The 20,262-nt window shown below is 48.3% G+C and overlaps 1 protein-coding gene across 1 annotated transcript in view; it reads left to right on the forward strand.

Moving 5' to 3' along the window:
- Nucleotides 1-2,420: 2,420 nt before the first annotated feature.
- COL27A1 (collagen type XXVII alpha 1 chain) overlaps nt 2,421-20,262 on the forward strand; it is a 582,809-nt gene continuing 564,967 nt past the window's right edge. Inside the window, exon 1 of the mRNA XM_082264626.1 lies at nt 2,421-2,779. Coding sequence (XP_082120752.1) covers nt 2,727-2,779 — 53 coding nt within the window. The 5' untranslated portion in view covers nt 2,421-2,726. The remainder of the gene's footprint in view (nt 2,780-20,262) is intronic.

The raw sequence follows: 20,262 nt of genomic DNA on the forward strand, positions 1-20,262 counted from the left end.
TAGTTTGAGGATCCCTGCACTAGAAGATTAGATAAAACAAATTGAAGCCCATGGATCATGTTACATGAAAAGCTGGTCAGTATCAGTGGCAACTGGTGCTCCATCAGTTGGGGGGGGGTCGGTGGGCGTCAGATGGACCTGCCACCCCCCATATCACTCCAGCTTGCACCACCACATGCCTGCCCACCAGTTTACTTACCCTGTTCCTCCAGAATGACAGGCAGCGGCTTTCTGATTGGCCGGGAGGAGAATCAGTGTGGCAATAGTGAATATTCATTTGCTATTGTCACACAACTGGGTGGGCTCTGGGCGCAGTGCTCTTGTGCTCTGAGCCCAACCTTTCTTTGAAGCCCATTGGAGCCTCAGGTGCTTAAAAAACCCATTGGAATCTATGCGTCCGGCTTTGCATGTAGATTAGGGGGCCGGACGCATGAATAGGGGGGGGGGGGGGCGGCGCCCCCACGCCCCCAATGGATGGGCCTCCACTGGTCTACTGAAAGATGAATCTGCTGGGTTGGATTGTGTTTGGGACCTTCGGCTTGAATACCTCCAAACCTTGGACACTTGGAAGAGTGCAGATCAGGGCAGTGGGCTCTTTGATAGTTCTCTTGGGCAGTTTTTCCCTCCCCCTTGTTTTTTTTTCTCTTTTCTTCCTCCTCTTTCTCTTTTCTAATTTAGACCTACTGTATATGGTATCCTTACTTGCTATTTGGTATGGAGTTTTTGGAAGCATTAGTGACCCACGTCGGCTGGCCGGTGGGTTATGTATGGTGGTTCATCTCTGTCTGGCAGACAATTTTTTGTGTCTAACTATTGATTGTAGTTGATATGGCCATATGTTATGATATGTTATTTTTCTGATAATGCCGGCCATTGATAAACTGATATCACCCACCGTTTGTTGTGGGACTTTTTATCTCAATCTTGATATTATTGTTTGGATACGAGTTGTATACTTTCTCTTTTTTTCTTCACACAACCTTAAAGGATAAGCCCACCCTAAAGCTGGATAGATTTGTGGTTAGATTTCCTTCAGATTTACCTTTTCTATGTAGTGCAAGGGCCTTCCAGATTGCATACAAATTGAAAGTGTTTAGGTTTGACCTGATATTATATGGTTTTGGTAAGTCTAAAGGAAAAAGTCTTCAGAAAATCTTATAGTGTGTATGGCACATTACACTAAAATCCCTGCATCTACAGACCTCCATGATCTAACACTAACCTATCTAGCCCTGTAAAGAAGAAATCGGTATATTTGCCTTTTTTGAAGCCGATCCGAATCGATCCCACGCTGAGCTGTGTAGGCGGGTGCCGACAACGGAAGCCCCATAGTAAGTCTATGGGTGACGTCACTCTCCATTCATTTCACAGTTGTTGCCGACTGTGTCCTTTGCAGAGCTTTCACCGCTGGAGACCGGATTGGCTCCAAAAAAGGTAAGTATACTGATTTCTTCTTTACAGGGCTAGATAGGTTAGTGTTCGATCGTGGATGCAGGGATTTTAGGTTTAGGGTGGACTTACACTTTAATAAAAACACTGAAATCGAAAAACAAACTCCAGCTAACTCAATGTAAGCAGACATTGGAACAGTTTTTCTTCCTTTTGTTATAAAGGTTTTACATTAAATAGATGCTGATCCTTGTAAGCACCCATGTCAGTGGTATATGGTTTGTCTCAACGCTCTAACTGCTACATCTGCAGGCTTACTGACCAGATAACCAGTAAAATATTAAGGAAAGAAAGCATAAATAAAACGAATGCAGTGCCCATGTCTAAGAATTGGTAAGCTGCAATATAATTAAATATTTACTTTTTTGGGGGTTTAATACCATTTTAGTTCTGGTGGTGATATTTCTTCAGCTCCTGCCTGAGATACATTTTACTGGGCCAGTCTGATCCCCCCAGTCCTGTTACTCTTCCCAGCACTTGTCTGTCAGGAATCCCATCTCTATCTAATTAGTAAACACTGGTGAGTCTGTATCACCCAGAAAAAGAAAAAATGCCTGGTGGGTAAAAAAATAAAAATTGCCTATTTGCCTAGCGCTTGTTTTTATTCAGCGACTGTCTGGCTGCGAGAGTGGAAAGAAAACGAGAAGTCTTAAATAATGCTTTACACTTTTTGGTTTATTTTCTGTTAAATCTGGCCTTTGGTGCGGAGCCATGTTTGCTGAGGCCACAAGACGAATTCAGGGGCAGGATGGAAACCTGTAATTAGAGATGACTTGAATGGCATCCAGTTTGGGCACTGCTTTTATAGGACTTCAGTGGTTAATTAATGCAAAAAAAAAAAAGTTACAAAAAAAAAAAAAAACTGTTCCTGATTTATGAAAGGAAAGAAAGGGGGGAAAAAAGTGAATGGGTCCACTGATGTTATACTGACTTGTGGCCACTAGATGGCAGCAGGCGGCGCTGAGCGGGGAGCCCGGCAGCCTTATATCCCGTTCATTTCCCGGAGCCGTCCTTTCCCTGAGTCTCGGGTCCGGCAGGAGGGATCTCCGTGTGCGGACCTGGCAGGGACCCCCCCAGAGTGAGCAGAGGGGGTGCCCGGACATCCAGAGGGCTTCAGCCTGCCATGGCTCCCCGATCACCCCTGACCTGCCCATTGCCACCCTGCCAAGGTGCATGCAGGGTCCCCGGGGGGTGAGAGGCTCCGCTGCCAGTCTTATGAGGGAGCCCATAGCCAGCCCAGGGCCGGGACGGGATGCCCGAAGAATGAAGTAACCGTGATGGAGCCGGTATCAGCCCCGGGCTCCAGACTCAGAGCAACTGCATCCAGGGGGTGAGTACTACTGGGACTGATCCCTACTACACTCTGTGCACAGGGACCCCCCCCCCCCCCACAATGTCATCCCTATCATTGTATGTCATCCCTACACTCTGTGCACAGGGACCCCCCACACCATGACATCCCTATCATTGTATGTCATCCCTACACTCTGTGCACAGGGACCCCCCCCCCCCCCCCACACACCATGACATCCCTATCACTGTATGTCATCCCTATCATTGTATGTCATCCCTATCATTGTATGTCATCCCTATCATTGTATGTCATCCCTATCATTGTATGTCATCCCTATCATTGTATGTCATCCCTACACTCTGTGCACAGGGACCCCCCCCCCACAATGTCATCCCTATCATTGTATGTCATCCCTACACTCTGTGCACAGGGACCCCCCACACCATGACATCCCTATCATTGTATGTCATCCCTACACTCTGTGCACAGGGACCCCCCCCCACAATGTCATCCCTATCATTGTATGTCATCCCTACACTCTGTGCACAGGGACCCCCCCCCCCCACAATGTCATCCCTATCATTGTATGTCATCCCTACACTCTGTGCACAGGGACCCCCCACACCATGACATCCCTATCATTGTATGTCATCCCTACACTCTGTGCACAGGGACCCCCCCCCACAATGTCATCCCTATCATTGTATGTCATCCCTACACTCTGTGCACAGGGACCCCCCCCCCCCCACAATGTCATCCCTATCACTGTATGTCATCCCTATCACTGTATGTCATCCCTACACTCTGTGCACAGGGACCCCCCACACCATGACATCCCTATCATTGTATGTCATCCCTACACTCTGTGCACAGGGACCCCCCCCCACAATGTCATCCCTATCATTGTATGTCATCCCTACACTCTGTGCACAGGGACCCCCCCCCCCCCCCACAATGTCATCCCTATCACTGTATGTCATCCCTATCACTGTATGTCATCCCTATCATTGTATGTCATCCCTACACTCTGTGCACAGGGACCCCCCCCCACAATGTCATCCCTATCATTGTATGTCATCCCTACACTCTGTGCACAGGGACCCCCCCCCCCACAATGTCATCCCTATCATTGTATGTCATCCCTACACTCTGTGCACAGGGACCCCCCACACCATGACATCCCTATCATTGTATGTCATCCCTACACTCTGTGCACAGGGACCCCCCCCCACAATGTCATCCCTATCATTGTATGTCATCCCTACACTCTGTGCACAGGGACCCCCCCCCCCCACAATGTCATCCCTATCATTGTATGTCATCCCTACACTCTGTGCACAGGGACCCCCCACACCATGACATCCCTATCATTGTATGTCATCCCTACACTCTGTGCACAGGGACCCCCCCCCACAATGTCATCCCTATCATTGTATGTCATCCCTACACTCTGTGCACAGGGACCCCCCCCCCCCCACAATGTCATCCCTATCACTGTATGTCATCCCTATCACTGTATGTCATCCCTACACTCTGTGCACAGGGACCCCCCACACCATGACATCCCTATCATTGTATGTCATCCCTACACTCTGTGCACAGGGACCCCCCCCCACAATGTCATCCCTATCATTGTATGTCATCCCTACACTCTGTGCACAGGGACCCCCCCCCCCCCCCACAATGTCATCCCTATCACTGTATGTCATCCCTATCACTGTATGTCATCCCTACACTCTGTGCACAGGGACCCCCCCCCCACAATGTCATCCCTATCACTGTATGTCATCCCTATCACTGTATGTCATCCCTACACTCTGTGCACAGGGACCCCCCCCACAATGTCATCCCTATCATTGTATGTCATCCCTATCACTCTGTGCACAGGGACCCCCCCCACAATGACATCCCTATCATTGTATGTCATCCCTACACTCTGTGCACAGGGACCCCCCCCCCCCACAATGTCATCCCTATCATTGTATGTCATCCCTACACTCTGTGCACAGGGACCCCCCCCCCCCCCACAATGTCATCCCTATCATTGTATGTCATCCCTATCACTCTGTGCACAGGGACCCCCCCCACAATGTCATCCCTATCATTGTATGTCATCCCTATCACTCTGTGCACAGGGACCCCCCCCACAATGACATCCCTATCACTGTATGTCATCCCTACACTCTGTGCACAGGGACCCCCCCCCCCACAATGTCATCCCTATCATTGTATGTCATCCCTACACTCTGTGCACAGGGACCCCCCCCCCCACAATGTCATCCCTATCATTGTATGTCATCCCTACACTCTGTGCACAGGGACCCCCCCCACAATGTCATCCCTATCATTGTATGTCATCCCTACACTCTGTGCACAGGGACCCCCCCCCCCCCCACAATGTCATCCCTATCACTGTATGTCATCCCTATCACTGTATGTCATCCCTACACTCTGTGCACAGGGACCCCCCCCCCCCACAATGTCATCCCTATCATTGTATGTCATCCCTATCACTCTGTGCACAGGGACCCCCCCCACAATGTCATCCCTATCATTGTATGTCATCCCTATCACTCTGTGCACAGGGACCCCCCCCCACAATGACATCCCTATCATTGTATGTCATCCCTACACTCTGTGCACAGGGACCCCCCCCACAATGTCATCCCTATCATTGTATGTCATCCCTACACTCTGTGCACAGGGACCCCCCCCCCCCACAATGTCATCCCTATCATTGTATGTCATCCCTACACTCTGTGCACAGGGACCCCCCACACCATGACATCCCTATCATTGTATGTCATCCCTACACTCTGTGCACAGGGACCCCCCCCACAATGTCATCCCTATCATTGTATGTCATCCCTACACTCTGTGCACAGGGACCCCCCCCCCCCCACAATGTCATCCCTATCACTGTATGTCATCCCTATCACTGTATGTCATCCCTACACTCTGTGCACAGGGACCCCCCCCCCCACAATGTCATCCCTATCACTGTATGTCATCCCTATCACTGTATGTCATCCCTACACTCTGTGCACAGGGACCCCCCCCCCCCACAATGTCATCCCTATCATTGTATGTCATCCCTATCACTCTGTGCACAGGGACCCCCCCCCACAATGTCATCCCTATCATTGTATGTCATCCCTACACTCTGTGCACAGGGACCCCCCCCCACAATGACATCCCTATCATTGTATGTCATCCCTATCACTCTGTGCACAGGGACCCCCCCCCACAATGACATCCCTATCATTGTATGTCATCCCTACACTCTGTGCACAGGGACCCCCCCCCCCCACAATGTCATCCCTATCACTGTATGTCATCCCTATCACTGTATGTCATCCCTACACTCTGTGCACAGGGACCCCCCCCCCCACAATGTCATCCCTATCACTGTATGTCATCCCTATCACTGTATGTCATCCCTACACTCTGTGCACAGGGACCCCCCCCCCCCCACAATGTCATCCCTATCATTGTATGTCATCCCTATCACTCTGTGCACAGGGACCCCCCCCACAATGTCATCCCTATCATTGTATGTCATCCCTATCACTCTGTGCACAGGGACCCCCCCCCACAATGACATCCCTATCATTGTATGTCATCCCTACACTCTGTGCACAGGGACCCCCCCCCCACAATGTCATCCCTATCATTGTATGTCATCCCTACACTCTGTGCACAGGGACCCCCCCCCCCCCCCACAATGTCATCCCTATCATTGTATGTCATCCCTACACTCTGTGCACAGGGACCCCCCACACCATGACATCCCTATCATTGTATGTCATCCCTACACTCTGTGCACAGGGACCCCCCCCACAATGTCATCCCTATCATTGTATGTCATCCCTACACTCTGTGCACAGGGACCCCCCCCCCCCCCCACAATGTCATCCCTATCACTGTATGTCATCCCTATCACTGTATGTCATCCCTACACTCTGTGCACAGGGACCCCCCCCCCACAATGTCATCCCTATCATTGTATGTCATCCCTATCACTCTGTGCACAGGGACCCCCCCCACAATGACATCCCTATCATTGTATGTCATCCCTACACTCTGTGCACAGGGACCCCCCCCCCACAATGTCATCCCTATCATTGTATGTCATCCCTACACTCTGTGCACAGGGACCCCCCCCCCCCCCCACAATGTCATCCCTATCATTGTATGTCATCCCTATCACTCTGTGCACAGGGACCCCCCCCCCACAATGTCATCCCTATCATTGTATGTCATCCCTATCACTCTGTGCACAGGGACCCCCCCCACAATGACATCCCTATCATTGTATGTCATCCCTACACTCTGTGCACAGGGACCCCCCCCCCACAATGTCATCCCTATCATTGTATGTCATCCCTACACTCTGTGCACAGGGACCCCCCCCCCCCCACAATGTCATCCCTATCATTGTATGTCATCCCTACACTCTGTGCACAGGGACCCCCCACACCATGACATCCCTATCATTGTATGTCATCCCTACACTCTGTGCACAGGGACCCCCCCCCCCCCCCCACAATGTCATCCCTATCATTGTATGTCATCCCTATCACTCTGTGCACAGGGACCCCCCCCCACAATGTCATCCCTATCATTGTATGTCATCCCTATCACTCTGTGCACAGGGACCCCCCCCACAATGACATCCCTATCATTGTATGTCATCCCTACACTCTGTGCACAGGGACCCCCCCCACAATGTCATCCCTATCATTGTATGTCATCCCTACACTCTGTGCACAGGGACCCCCCCCCCCCACAATGTCATCCCTATCATTGTATGTCATCCCTACACTCTGTGCACAGGGACCCCCCACACCATGACATCCCTATCATTGTATGTCATCCCTACACTCTGTGCACAGGGACCCCCCCCACAATGTCATCCCTATCATTGTATGTCATCCCTACACTCTGTGCACAGGGACCCCCCCCCCCCCCCCACAATGTCATCCCTATCACTGTATGTCATCCCTATCACTGTATGTCATCCCTACACTCTGTGCACAGGGACCCCCCCCCCACAATGTCATCCCTATCACTGTATGTCATCCCTATCACTGTATGTCATCCCTACACTCTGTGCACAGGGACCCCCCCCCCCCCCCCACAATGTCATCCCTATCATTGTATGTCATCCCTATCACTCTGTGCACAGGGACCCCCCCCACAATGTCATCCCTATCATTGTATGTCATCCCTATCACTCTGTGCACAGGGACCCCCCCCACAATGTCATCCCTATCATTGTATGTCATCCCTATCACTCTGTGCACAGGGACCCCCCCCACAATGACATCCCTATCATTGTATGTCATCCCTACACTCTGTGCACAGGGACCCCCCCCCCACAATGTCATCCCTATCATTGTATGTCATCCCTACACTCTGTGCACAGGGACCCCCCCCCCCCCACAATGTCATCCCTATCATTGTATGTCATCCCTATCACTCTGTGCACAGGGACCCCCCCCACAATGTCATCCCTATCATTGTATGTCATCCCTATCACTCTGTGCACAGGGACCCCCCCCACAATGACATCCCTATCATTGTATGTCATCCCTACACTCTGTGCACAGGGACCCCCCCCCCACAATGTCATCCCTATCATTGTATGTCATCCCTACACTCTGTGCACAGGGACCCCCCCCCCCACAATGTCATCCCTATCATTGTATGTCATCCCTACACTCTGTGCACAGGGACCCCCCCCACAATGTCATCCCTATCATTGTATGTCATCCCTACACTCTGTGCACAGGGACCCCCCCCCCCCCCCACAATGTCATCCCTATCACTGTATGTCATCCCTATCACTGTATGTCATCCCTACACTCTGTGCACAGGGACCCCCCCCCCCCCACAATGTCATCCCTATCATTGTATGTCATCCCTATCACTCTGTGCACAGGGACCCCCCCCCCACAATGACATCCCTATCATTGTATGTCATCCCTACACTCTGTGCACAGGGACCCCCCCCCCCCCCCACAATGTCATCCCTATCATTGTATGTCATCCCTACACTCTGTGCACAGGGACCCCCCCCCCCCCACAATGTCATCCCTATCATTGTATGTCATCCCTATCACTCTGTGCACAGGGACCCCCCCCACACCATGACATCCCTATCATTGTATGTCATCCCTACACTCTGTGCACAGGGACCCCCCCCACAATGTCATCCCTATCACTGTATGTCATCCCTACACTCTGTGCACAGGGACCCCCCACACCATGACATCCCTATCATTGTATGTCATCCCTACACTCTGTGCACAGGGACCCCCCCCACAATGTCATCCCTATCATTGTATGTCATCCCTACACTCTGTGCACAGGGACCCCCCCCCCCCCCACAATGTCATCCCTATCACTGTATGTCATCCCTATCACTGTATGTCATCCCTACACTCTGTGCACAGGGACCCCCCCCCCACAATGTCATCCCTATCACTGTATGTCATCCCTATCACTGTATGTCATCCCTATCACTGTATGTCATCCCTACTACACTCTGTGCACAGGGACCCCCCCCACAATGTCATCCCTATCATTGTATGTCATCCCTATCATTGTATGTCATCCCTATCATTGTATGTCATCCCTACACTCTGTGCACAGGGACCCCCCCCCCCCCCCACAATGTCATCCCTATCATTGTATGTCACCCCTATCATTGTATGTCATCCCTATCACTGTATGTCATCCCTACACTCTGTGCACAGGGACCCCCCCCACAATGTCATCCCTATCATTGTATGTCATCCCTACACTCTGTGCACAGGGACCCCCCCCCCCCCCCACAATGTCATCCCTATCACTGTATGTCATCCCTATCACTGTATGTCATCCCTACACTCTGTGCACAGGGACCCCCCCCCCACAATGTCATCCCTATCACTGTATGTCATCCCTATCACTGTATGTCATCCCTATCACTGTATGTCATCCCTACTACACTCTGTGCACAGGGACCCCCCCCCACAATGTCATCCCTATCATTGTATGTCATCCCTATCATTGTATGTCATCCCTATCATTGTATGTCATCCCTACACTCTGTGCACAGGGACCCCCCCCCCCCCACAATGTCATCCCTATCATTGTATGTCACCCCTATCATTGTATGTCATCCCTACACTCTGTGCACAGGGACCCCCCACACCATGACATCCCTATCATTGTATGTACTACAACATGTCATCCCTATCATTGTATGTCATCCCTATCATTGTATGTCATCCCTACACTCTGTGCACAGGGACCCCCCCACACCATGTCATCCCTATCACTGTATGTCATCCCTATCATTGTATGTCATCCCTACACTCTGTGCACAGGGACCCCCCACACCATGTCATCCCTATCATTGTATGTACTACAACATGTCATCCCTATCATTGTATGTACTACAACATGTCATCCCTATCATTGTATGTCATCCCTACACTCTGTGCACAGGGACCCTCCACACCATGACATCCCTATCATTGTATGTCATCCCTACACTCTGTGCACAGGGACCCTCCACACCATGACATCCCTATCATTGTATGTCATCCCTATCATTGTATGTACTACAACATGTCATCCCTATCATTGTATGTACTACACTATGTCATCCCTATCATTGTATGTACTACACCATGTCATCCCTATCATTGTACGTCATCCCAACACTCTGTGCACAGGGACCCTTCACACCATGACATCCCTATCATTGTATGTACTACACTATGTTATCCCTATCATTGTATGTACTACACCATGACATCCCCATCATCGTATTACTATTCCATGACATCCCCATCATTGTATGTGATCCCTATCTTTGTATGTACTACACTATGCCATCCCTATCATTGTATGTATTATACCATGTCATCCCTATCATTGTATGTGATCCCTATCTTTGTATGTACTACACCATGTCATCCCTGTCATTGTATGTGATCCCTATCGTGTGTACTACACCATGTCATCCGTATCATTGTATGTACTACACCATGTAATCCCCATCATTGTATGTGATCCCTATCATTGTATGTACTACACCATGTCATCCCCATCATTGTACGTGATCCCTATCGTATGCACTACACCACATGATCCCTATCTTTGTATGTACTACACCGCGTGATTCCCTATCTTTGTATGTACTACACCGCGTGATTCCCTATCATTGTATGTGCTGCAAGATGTGATCCCTATGATTGTATTTCGAGGGTCCCCCTATAGGATGTGATCCCTATGATTGTATTTCGAGGGTCCCCCTATAGGATGTGATCCCTATGATTGTATGCACTACTGGATGTACTCCCAATGTTTGTATGTAATACTGCATGTTATTCCTATTATTGTATGCACAGGAATCCCCTGCAAGGTGTGATCCCTATCATTGTAGGTACATAGTCTCCCTACAGGATGTGATCCCTATGATTGTATGTACAGGGTCCCCTGTGACTGCACTTCAAGACCAGTCCCTGTGACTGCATGTACTACAAGCTAGATCCCTATGATTGTATGCACAGTGTGTCTTGCAATATGTGATCCCTATGATTGTATCTACAAGGTGCCCCTACCAGATGTGATCTTTATGATTGCATGCAGTACAAGATGTGATCCCTATGGTTGTATGTACAGGGTGCCTCTACAAGCTGTGATCCCTATACTCGCATGTACTACAAGATAGATCCCTACGATTGTTTGCACTGCACAATGTGATCCTTATGATTGTATGTACAGGGTCACCTGCAAGATATGATCCCTATGATTGCATGCACTACAGGATGTGATCCCTATGCTTGTATGCACTCCAGAATTGATCCCTACAAATCGATGTACAGGGTCCCTTACTGATCCCTAGGACTGCATGCAGTACAAGATGTGATGGATGGGAAAGTGCTGAAGTCTCTGGGATTGTAGACATTCTCTCTCTCTCTGAATAGGCAGCATTGTAGCCGGTGTTTGCAGTGCCAGGGATCTTGGTGAAGGGTGTGTGCTGAGCACAGTGTCACAGTGTGCCTTACACTGATTGATAGGGTGTCATCCATTGCTTCCAAACCCCCTTTTTGTTTCAGTGCAGTTCTTAGTTTGTCAGTTTCTGGTTTGCAAGTCTTTAGAAGGAGGTCAGTAATGGCCGTTTTCTTATTGGTTTTCATAAATGTTTAAATATTATTATGTACACACTCCATAATCTGTCACCATCATATACTAAGAACAGCCTTCCTCCACCTGATACCAGAGAGGATCTCCTACACAAGTCTCAGGAAATCACCGCTAGAACACTCAGTGGTAGGAATGCCCCTCACATTGGTGGTCAGTGGGGAGAATGCCCCTCACATTGGTGGTCAGTGGGGAGAATGCCCCTCACATTGGTGGTCAGTGGGGAGAATGCCCGTCATATTGGTAATCTGTGGGGAGAATGCCCCCTTACATTGGAGGTCAGTGGGGAGAATGCCCCCTTACATTGGTGGTCAGTGGAGAGAATGCCCCTTACATTGGTGGTCAGTGGGGAGAATGCCCCTTACATTGGTGGTCAGTGGGGAGAATGCCCCTTACATTGGTGGTCAGTGGGGAGAATGCCCCTTACATTGGTGGTCAGTGGGGAGAATGCCCCTTACATTGGTGGTCAGTGGGAAGAATGCCCCTTACATTGGTGGTCAGTGGGGAGAATGCCCCCTTACATTGGTGGTCAGTGGGGAGAATGCCCCTTACATTGGTGGTCAGTGGGGAGAATGCCCCTTACATTGGTGGTCAGTGGAGAGAATGCCCCTCACATTGGTGGTCAGTGGGGAGAATGCCCGTCATATTGGTGGTCTGTGGGGAGAATGCCCCCTTACATTGGTGGTCAGTGGGGAGAATGCCCCTTACATTGGTGGTCAGTGGAGAGAATGCCCCTTACATTGGTGGTCAGTGGGGAGAATGCCCCCTTACATTGGTGGTCAGTGGGAAGAATGCCCCTTACATTGGAGGTCAGTGGCGGGAATGCCCCTTACATTGGAGGTCAGTGGGGAGAATGCCCCCTTACATTGGTGGTCAGTGGAGAGAATGCCCCTTACATTGGTGGTCAGTGGGGAGAATGCCCCCTTACATTGGTGGTCAGTGGGAAGAATGCCCCTTACATTGGAGGTCAGTGGCGGGAATGCCCCTTACATTGGAGGTCAGTGGGGAGAATGCCCCTTACATTGGAGGTCAGTGGGGAGAATGCCCCTTACATTGGTGGTCAGTGGGGAGAATGCCCCTTACATTGGAGGTCAGTGGGGAGAATGCCCCTTACATTGGAGGTCAGTGGGGAGAATGCCCCTTACATTGGTGGTCAGTGGGGAGAATGCCCCTTACATTGGAGGTCAGTGGGGAGAATGCCCCTTACATTGGAGGTCAGTGGGGAGAATGCCCCTTACATTGGAGGTCAGTGGGGAGAATGCCCCTTACATTGGAGGTCAGTGGGGAGAATGCCCCTTACATTGGAGGTCAGTGGGGAGAATGCCCCTTACATTGGTGGTCTGTGGGGAGAATGTCCCCCTTACTGTGGCGATCTGAATGATATCACTACAGACAGCTAAATAGATCTATTTTGGCACATTGCTGGCTCTGTCTGGTGGTGTTGGACCCAAGACTGTGCAGGTGCCACATCGGCCGCTCAAGGAACCCATAGAAACTTCTGGAATAACTCTAGGGCTCTACAGACTCCTGGTTGAGGATGGTTGCTTTAGAGCACGAGTGTTAAACTCAATTTCATTGCGGGCCGCATCAGCACTATGGTTGCCGTCAAAGGGCCAGTTGTATCTGTAAGACTAGATGTCCAGAGCACCCCCACCCCCTCTTACATCACCTCAGATGTCAACAGCCCCCCCTGCTATCAGAAGTTAAGGGTCCCCCACCCTCCCTTACAGTGTACCCCCTTACACCTTGTGCTAACTTGGGGCGGAACTGGGAAGCAGAAATTGCAGGGTCTTTCAGAGGACCAGAGGAGGGCTGGAGTCTGCTGAATGCTGAAGGCAGGGACGAAGAGGTGCTGCAGCTGCACAAAGGCACAGAATCTGTAGGAGAAGTTATGTCCTCCTCTCTGCTGCTAATTGCCGAGACAGAGGGGACAGAGACAATCCTGTCTGCGGCTGCACAGAGAAGAGCAAAATCTGGCGGAGGAGTTCTGTCCTCCCTGCTGCCAACTGCTGAGAAAAGGTGAGGACAGAGATGAGGGGGGGGGGGGGGCGCAGCTGCAGGGGCCAGGTCCAGCCAGCAGGCCTTGTGATGACACGTGCTTTAGAGCAGCGTTTTTCAACCAGGGTGCCTAGGCACCTTGGTGTGCCTTAAAGTTTTTTGCCTTGGCAAAATGCCCAAAAATTGCCCCAAAATTGTATACAAGCCGGTGGGTGGATGAAGCCTGCCTTTTTAGTTACACAAAGCCACAGGTTTTCATTGTACACCATTACAACCTTCTAGCTGCCAACCTCCTAACGGCCAATGACATGATCAGTTGATAAGTTGTCAGTTGCATGAATATGATTCTGGTTTGATCCTCCCTTGCCTCCCTCCATCAGTTTTGGGGTCTCATTAGCGAAGTGATGGAGAAAAACTGAGGGGGGAAGAGAAACATTGATATACTAATCAGTACCAGTTTGCAAAAGTGTATTTGCTTGGGGAAAAAAAAATCACCTCTAACATTGGGTTTCCTACGTGTATTGATGTTGCTGCAATATGTAAACCTATACATAGTTTTTACATTTTACATTGGGGAGCCTCAATGCTGTCCTTAATTTTAAAGAGTGCCTCGAGATTGTCCATAATTTTAAAGGGTGCCTTGACTGAAAAAAGGTTGAGAAACATTGCTCTAGAGCAGGGATATGCAAACTGTGGCCCTCCAGATGTTGCCGAACTACAAGTCCCATGAGGCGTAGCTAGATTCTGACAGCCACAAGCAAGACACCCAGAGGCAGAGGCATGATGGGTAGTTTTGCAACAGCTGGAGGGCCACAGTTTGCATATCCCTGCTCTAGAGGATACCGCTGGATAGGATTTACTTCAAAATTCATACACTGTCCTCTAAATGTTTGTAGAAATGCTTCACAAATGCATGTTAGATGCAAAAGACAACACCTGTGTATACTGCATGATGGTGTATACAACATGATCCTTGTAAACTAGCAGGGGGGGGTCTATGTATTGAAGGCCAAAGTACAAGGAATCCCGCCCTGGCTTGCTCTATACCCAGAGATTGCCTATACAGCCGGTGTTTAGTGTTTGATCCATTAAAAGGTCTTCAATTGATGACTAAGCTTTCAGCTCTATACTCCCTTCTGTAGGGAAGGGGATTAGGTCAGGCCACCAGAAGTTAGAATGATTCCTATTGCAGGCTTTCCCAAGGGATAACATTGATATTGCACAGTTTAGACAGTTACCTTGAGTTATAATTACCCAACAATTAGTTCCCTGTGGATTGGGATTAAGTGCAGATTCCATAACTTGGAAGCCAGCATGAATAAAAAAGCACGGTGAGATCTTACGAGTGAAAGGGATTGGGTGGGTCCGATTGCTGCTATGTGTACCATAATCCCATGACTGTAACACCATGTGAAAAGGTTTTATCCTTGTTGCAGAGTGTCAAGGGACGGAGATTACTGTTGGTTTATTTTAGTTTCTTTCTTTAAAGAGGTTGTAAACCGATAATTTTTTTTTTCTTTTCTTTACATCCTGAAAGATAAAGACATAATGAGCTAGTATGCATCGCATACTAGCTCATTATCAAATACTTACCTTAGAACGAGCCCTCGCCGCGCCGCTCTCTTACCTCTATGATGGGCGACATGTACAGTCGCCCGTCTTCCGGGATCGCGGCATCCGGCCATCTGATTGGCCGGAGCTGCGGTGACGTCACTCCCGCGCACGCGCGCGGGAGCCGACGGTCACGGCACAGGGCTCTGAAGGAACGGCACGATCTGCCGTTCCTTCAGAGCGCATGCGTCAGTGACGTCACTGGCTGCATCAAATGTAAATATCTCCTAAACGGTACATGTTTAGGAGATATTTACAGTACCTATAGGTAAGCCTTAACATAGGCTTACCTATAGGTACAACTTCCTGAGGAGGGTTTACTTCCTCTTTAAGTGTGATTGTTACCTCTTTAATGGAAAGTATTGTGCAAAGGTTGGTGTACAGGTACCTCTAAGCCTTAAGGCCCGTACACACTTGACGGAAATCGGACGAAATATCCTCCGATTTTTCTTTCTCTTGCTCAGCGTTCATAAACGTTTTTAGTTGCCCGTGCATAATGTTCACTAAATTTCTCGTCTGATTTTTTTATTTTTGGGACATTTGTTTCTAGACTTCGGGTCCTCAGCAACTTCAGACCATTCGTGGTCTTTCATATCCGCTTTTTCGCGGACGTACTGCATACACATTAACCACTTAAGCCCCGGAGGATTTTCCTGCTAAAAGACCAGGGGGTATTTTGCGATTCGGCACTGCGTGACTTTAACGGACAATTGCGCGGTCGTGCGACGCTGTACCTAAACGAATTTGACGTCCTTTTTTTCCCACAAACAGAGCTTTCTTTTGGTGGTATTTGATCACCTGTGCGATTTTTTGATCACGCGCTATAAACAAAAAAAGAGCGACAATTTTGCAAAAATAGCAATATTTTTCACATTTTTTTATATGAAATTCCCCAAAAAAAAAATGTAAAAATCAAAATTTTTTAACATTTTTGGCCAATTTGTTTTATCCTACCTATGTTTGGTAAAAAAAATCGCAAAAAGCATATTTTGATTGGTTTGCGCAAAAGTTATCGCGTTTACTAACAAAGGGAAAGATTTTTGTCATTTTTGTTGTTTTTTTTTTAAACGCGTAATGGCGGCGATCTGCGTTTTTTTTTGTGGTACTGCGACATTGCAGCGGACAGATCAGACCCTTGACTGACATTTTTGACACTTTTGGGGTTACCAGTGACATTTCTACAGTAATCAGTGCTATACATATGCACTGTTACTGTAAAAATACACTGGCAGTGAAGGGGTTAACTTTATTTGGGAGGGAGGGGCTGTGTGTGTCCCTAGGGGCGTGATTCTTACTGTGATTGGCTGTGGCTCTAGCTGTAAGGACACTGATCAACGGATCTACATACTAGATCCGCGTGATCAGTGTCTTTACAGCGAGGAGAATGACGGATGGCTTGTTTACACAAGCTGCCTGACATTCTCCCTCTCCCCCGACGATCGCCGAGTGGCCGGCGGACATCGGGTCCGCTGGTCACACGCGCGGGGGGGTCCGTGACCGCGCGGGAGCGGGAGCGCGCCTCCGCGGGCGCGCGCTCGCTCCCCAGACCCTCCCAGGCTAGTGACGTTAATTAACGTCACTCTTCCTGGCAGGGGCTGACCGCCGCAGTAAATCTACTTGCGGCGGTCGGCAAGCGGTTAAATGAAAATTGGTCGTCTGGGGACGGACGATAAAAATTTTGGTGTTTGTCCCTCCGTTTTTTTCCGTTGAAAATGTCGGCATGGGCTGCTGAAAGTTGTGTACACACTAGACGAAAATCGGACGATTTTACCTCGGACGGGGATTTTCGGCAGATTTTCTACTAGTGTGTACCCCACTTTAGTTGTGGTCGGTTCGTGAAGGAGACCGCTATATTCGCAGCGTAGAAGGATTCTGATGTTTTGGCAATTTTGTGACTTATTATTATTTATTATTATTATTAGTCGGTTCACACTGGGGCGACCCGACTCTGTACTACTTCGGGGGTGACTTGTGCATTCCCATTCACCACGACTTCAGAGCGACTTGCATGGACTTCACATAATGGAAGACTATGCAAGTCGCTCCGAGGTCGCCCCCAAGCAGTTCAGGACCCTTTTTCTAAGTCGGAGCGACTTGTGTCGCTCCTATTAGAACGGGTCCTGTAGCAGTCAATGGACCGCGAGGGAGCGCGACTTGTCAGGCTGACAAGTCACCTGACAAGTCGCGCTAATGTGAATCGAGTCTTACAGGCTTCCAGAATTTTTTGTTAAATTCCAAAGGATACTGTAGTTTTGTTGGTTAATTAAGTGGCACAATGTAAATAATATGCCAACAATGCGGGATGATACATCTTCTGTCTGTAGCTCCTAACCCAAACCTCAAAGAAACTGTAGATGACTCGGTAGAACAAAGAACAGTCTGCAAATTCAGCAACAGTCTGCTTTTTATGACTGCACCAAACTGATGACAGGTGAAATGTGGCTTCTGCAGTTTATATGTATTGCACATTAACTTTGATATGGTTTCAGATGATAGGAAAAACAAAAAGAGGAATCTTTCAGCACAAGATGATCTTGCTCATAAATTTATGCATGTTATTTGGAAGAGCAGACAGAGAAAGAGGACATGTGCAACTTTTAAAGAAGGAACAGTTAAACCTTAAAGGATGCCTTAGGCTGTGCTCCAGGGGGACCTGTCTCCAGCCAAGAGATGTATCCAGAGTGAAACGGTCCAGCCATTCAGTACCTTGTCCAGAAGACAGTCCAATCAATCTGTACAGTGTAGGGTGAGATTTAAGGGTGAATAGTAATCTCAAGAATAGTAGCCTGGGATTAGATAAATCTGTGCATTCTCTCCATTGTTGAGATAAACCTACATTTTCTAAAGGCTGGTAGCCCACAGCGACCAGATTTCAGCAGTCTGCTCAATAGATGTAGAAAACGTCCAATTTATCCAGAACCATTACATATACGCCCAATGCTGGTGTGTTTTGGCTTGTGGTAACCCCATGTTGTAGCTCAATTGCAAGAAATAATCAGCACACCTCCTATGTACCCCAAAAATGTATTGAGGTCAATATACAAAAGTAGTTATATTAAAACTTAAGAAGGCACATGGCACATAGCATTCACTATTCCTTGGTAGATGTTTCTTCCTATTTACTTTATGTGACCACTTTTTTGCATTTTGAGGTACATGGGCAGTGCGCCGACTATTTCTTGTAACTCAGTAGAAAAATTAGTTACAAGAAATATTCTTGTAAAGGTGTAAAAAAATAGTCACTATGCCTCCCCCATTGGAGAGACTATGGGAAATGGGGATTTTTAAGTGCCTCAAAATAGTGAACTCCATATCCTCATCTAAAAAATATTCACATTTTTTTTTTTATACTAAGGTAAAAAAAAGATCTCCACAGAAAAAGTTATATAATCATTGTAGACAAATATTACAACTGTCTGTACATCAATGGACAATATATATGGATCGACGCGTTTCACCAAATTCATCACTTTAATGCATGTGTCACTACTGGTACTGAAACTGATAAGCTTTCATGAACGAGGTTCAGGTCATGTGAAAGGGGCCATACCACTAAAAATGTATCGTTATTGCTTTACTAAATTTCAATAACTGTGTGTCTGATGTGAAGATTGTCAACAGCGATGATATAACTTTTTCTATGGAGATCTTGTTTTAACGTTGCATAAATATTTTTTTATATTATGATACGTGGTTCACTATTTTGAGGCACTTCAAAATCCCCATTTCCCATTGTGAGGGTGCCAGTTTTTTTAAAACAAAGTCCTCCCATCTAATACCCACTTGAGATGAGTAAAGGTGAAATTTAGTAAAGCAATAACGATACATTTTTAGTGGTATGGCCCCTTTCACATGACCTGAACCTAGTTTGGCATCATTTTCAGGTCCAGTAGTGACACATGCACCTGATTCAGTTTGTTCTTACTACTGCCACTTTTATAATCTGTTGCAATGGCTGGGACAGATTTTTAAAAAAATTACCTCAGTTTTTCTCGTTTGTGAACTGGCGGTAATTCTTTTAGAATTAAGATTAGCTCTGAGTTGGCATACAAAGAGATGCTAGTGCTCCGAGCTGAGTGTATGTGCTGGGAAGCTGTTAATAATGTGACAGCTTATTGCACAGGGCTTGTGGGTTGCTAAGATGCCAGTGGCTGCCGGCATCCTAGCAACCAATAATGCTTTCCCAGCCCCATTCATCTTTCAGCTAGGAGATTCTGAGGGTGATAGATGAAAGTACATTAAGAGGCAGGGATGCTGGCTGACATTATCCAAATGACCATGGCCGTATTTTGGTGTTGACGTTAGCCAGAATCCCCACCCCTTTGGTTACATTCCACTGTCGCCCAGGCAATCTTTTGGGTGGCAGCTGAATCGGGATGAGTCATCGGCTGTTGGATGCTGTTGGCTCTGCAGCGACGTCTAGCTAGCAGGTTAAGTACTGATATTTGTGGTATAGAAACCCTGACCTCAGTGTTGCCCTCAACATGACAGATTCATGTACCTGTTCCCGACAGGTACATGAATCTGTTGCCTGCACTGACATTGGTTGGTTGAGTGGGGGAGTGAAGAATTTCTAAAATATGTCTGACATGCTTTATGATTCCCCTGACTGTATTGGATGCCTGGTCCCCTGTCGTGCATTGTGGCTCCTCCAGCTGGCTCTTCGCCACAACAGGCAGTCCCCGGGTTACAAACAAGTAGGGACTGTA

Source organism: Pelophylax lessonae, assembly GCF_965119305.1.
Source record: "Pelophylax lessonae genome assembly, chromosome: 7".
Taxonomy (NCBI): domain Eukaryota; kingdom Metazoa; phylum Chordata; class Amphibia; order Anura; family Ranidae; genus Pelophylax; species Pelophylax lessonae.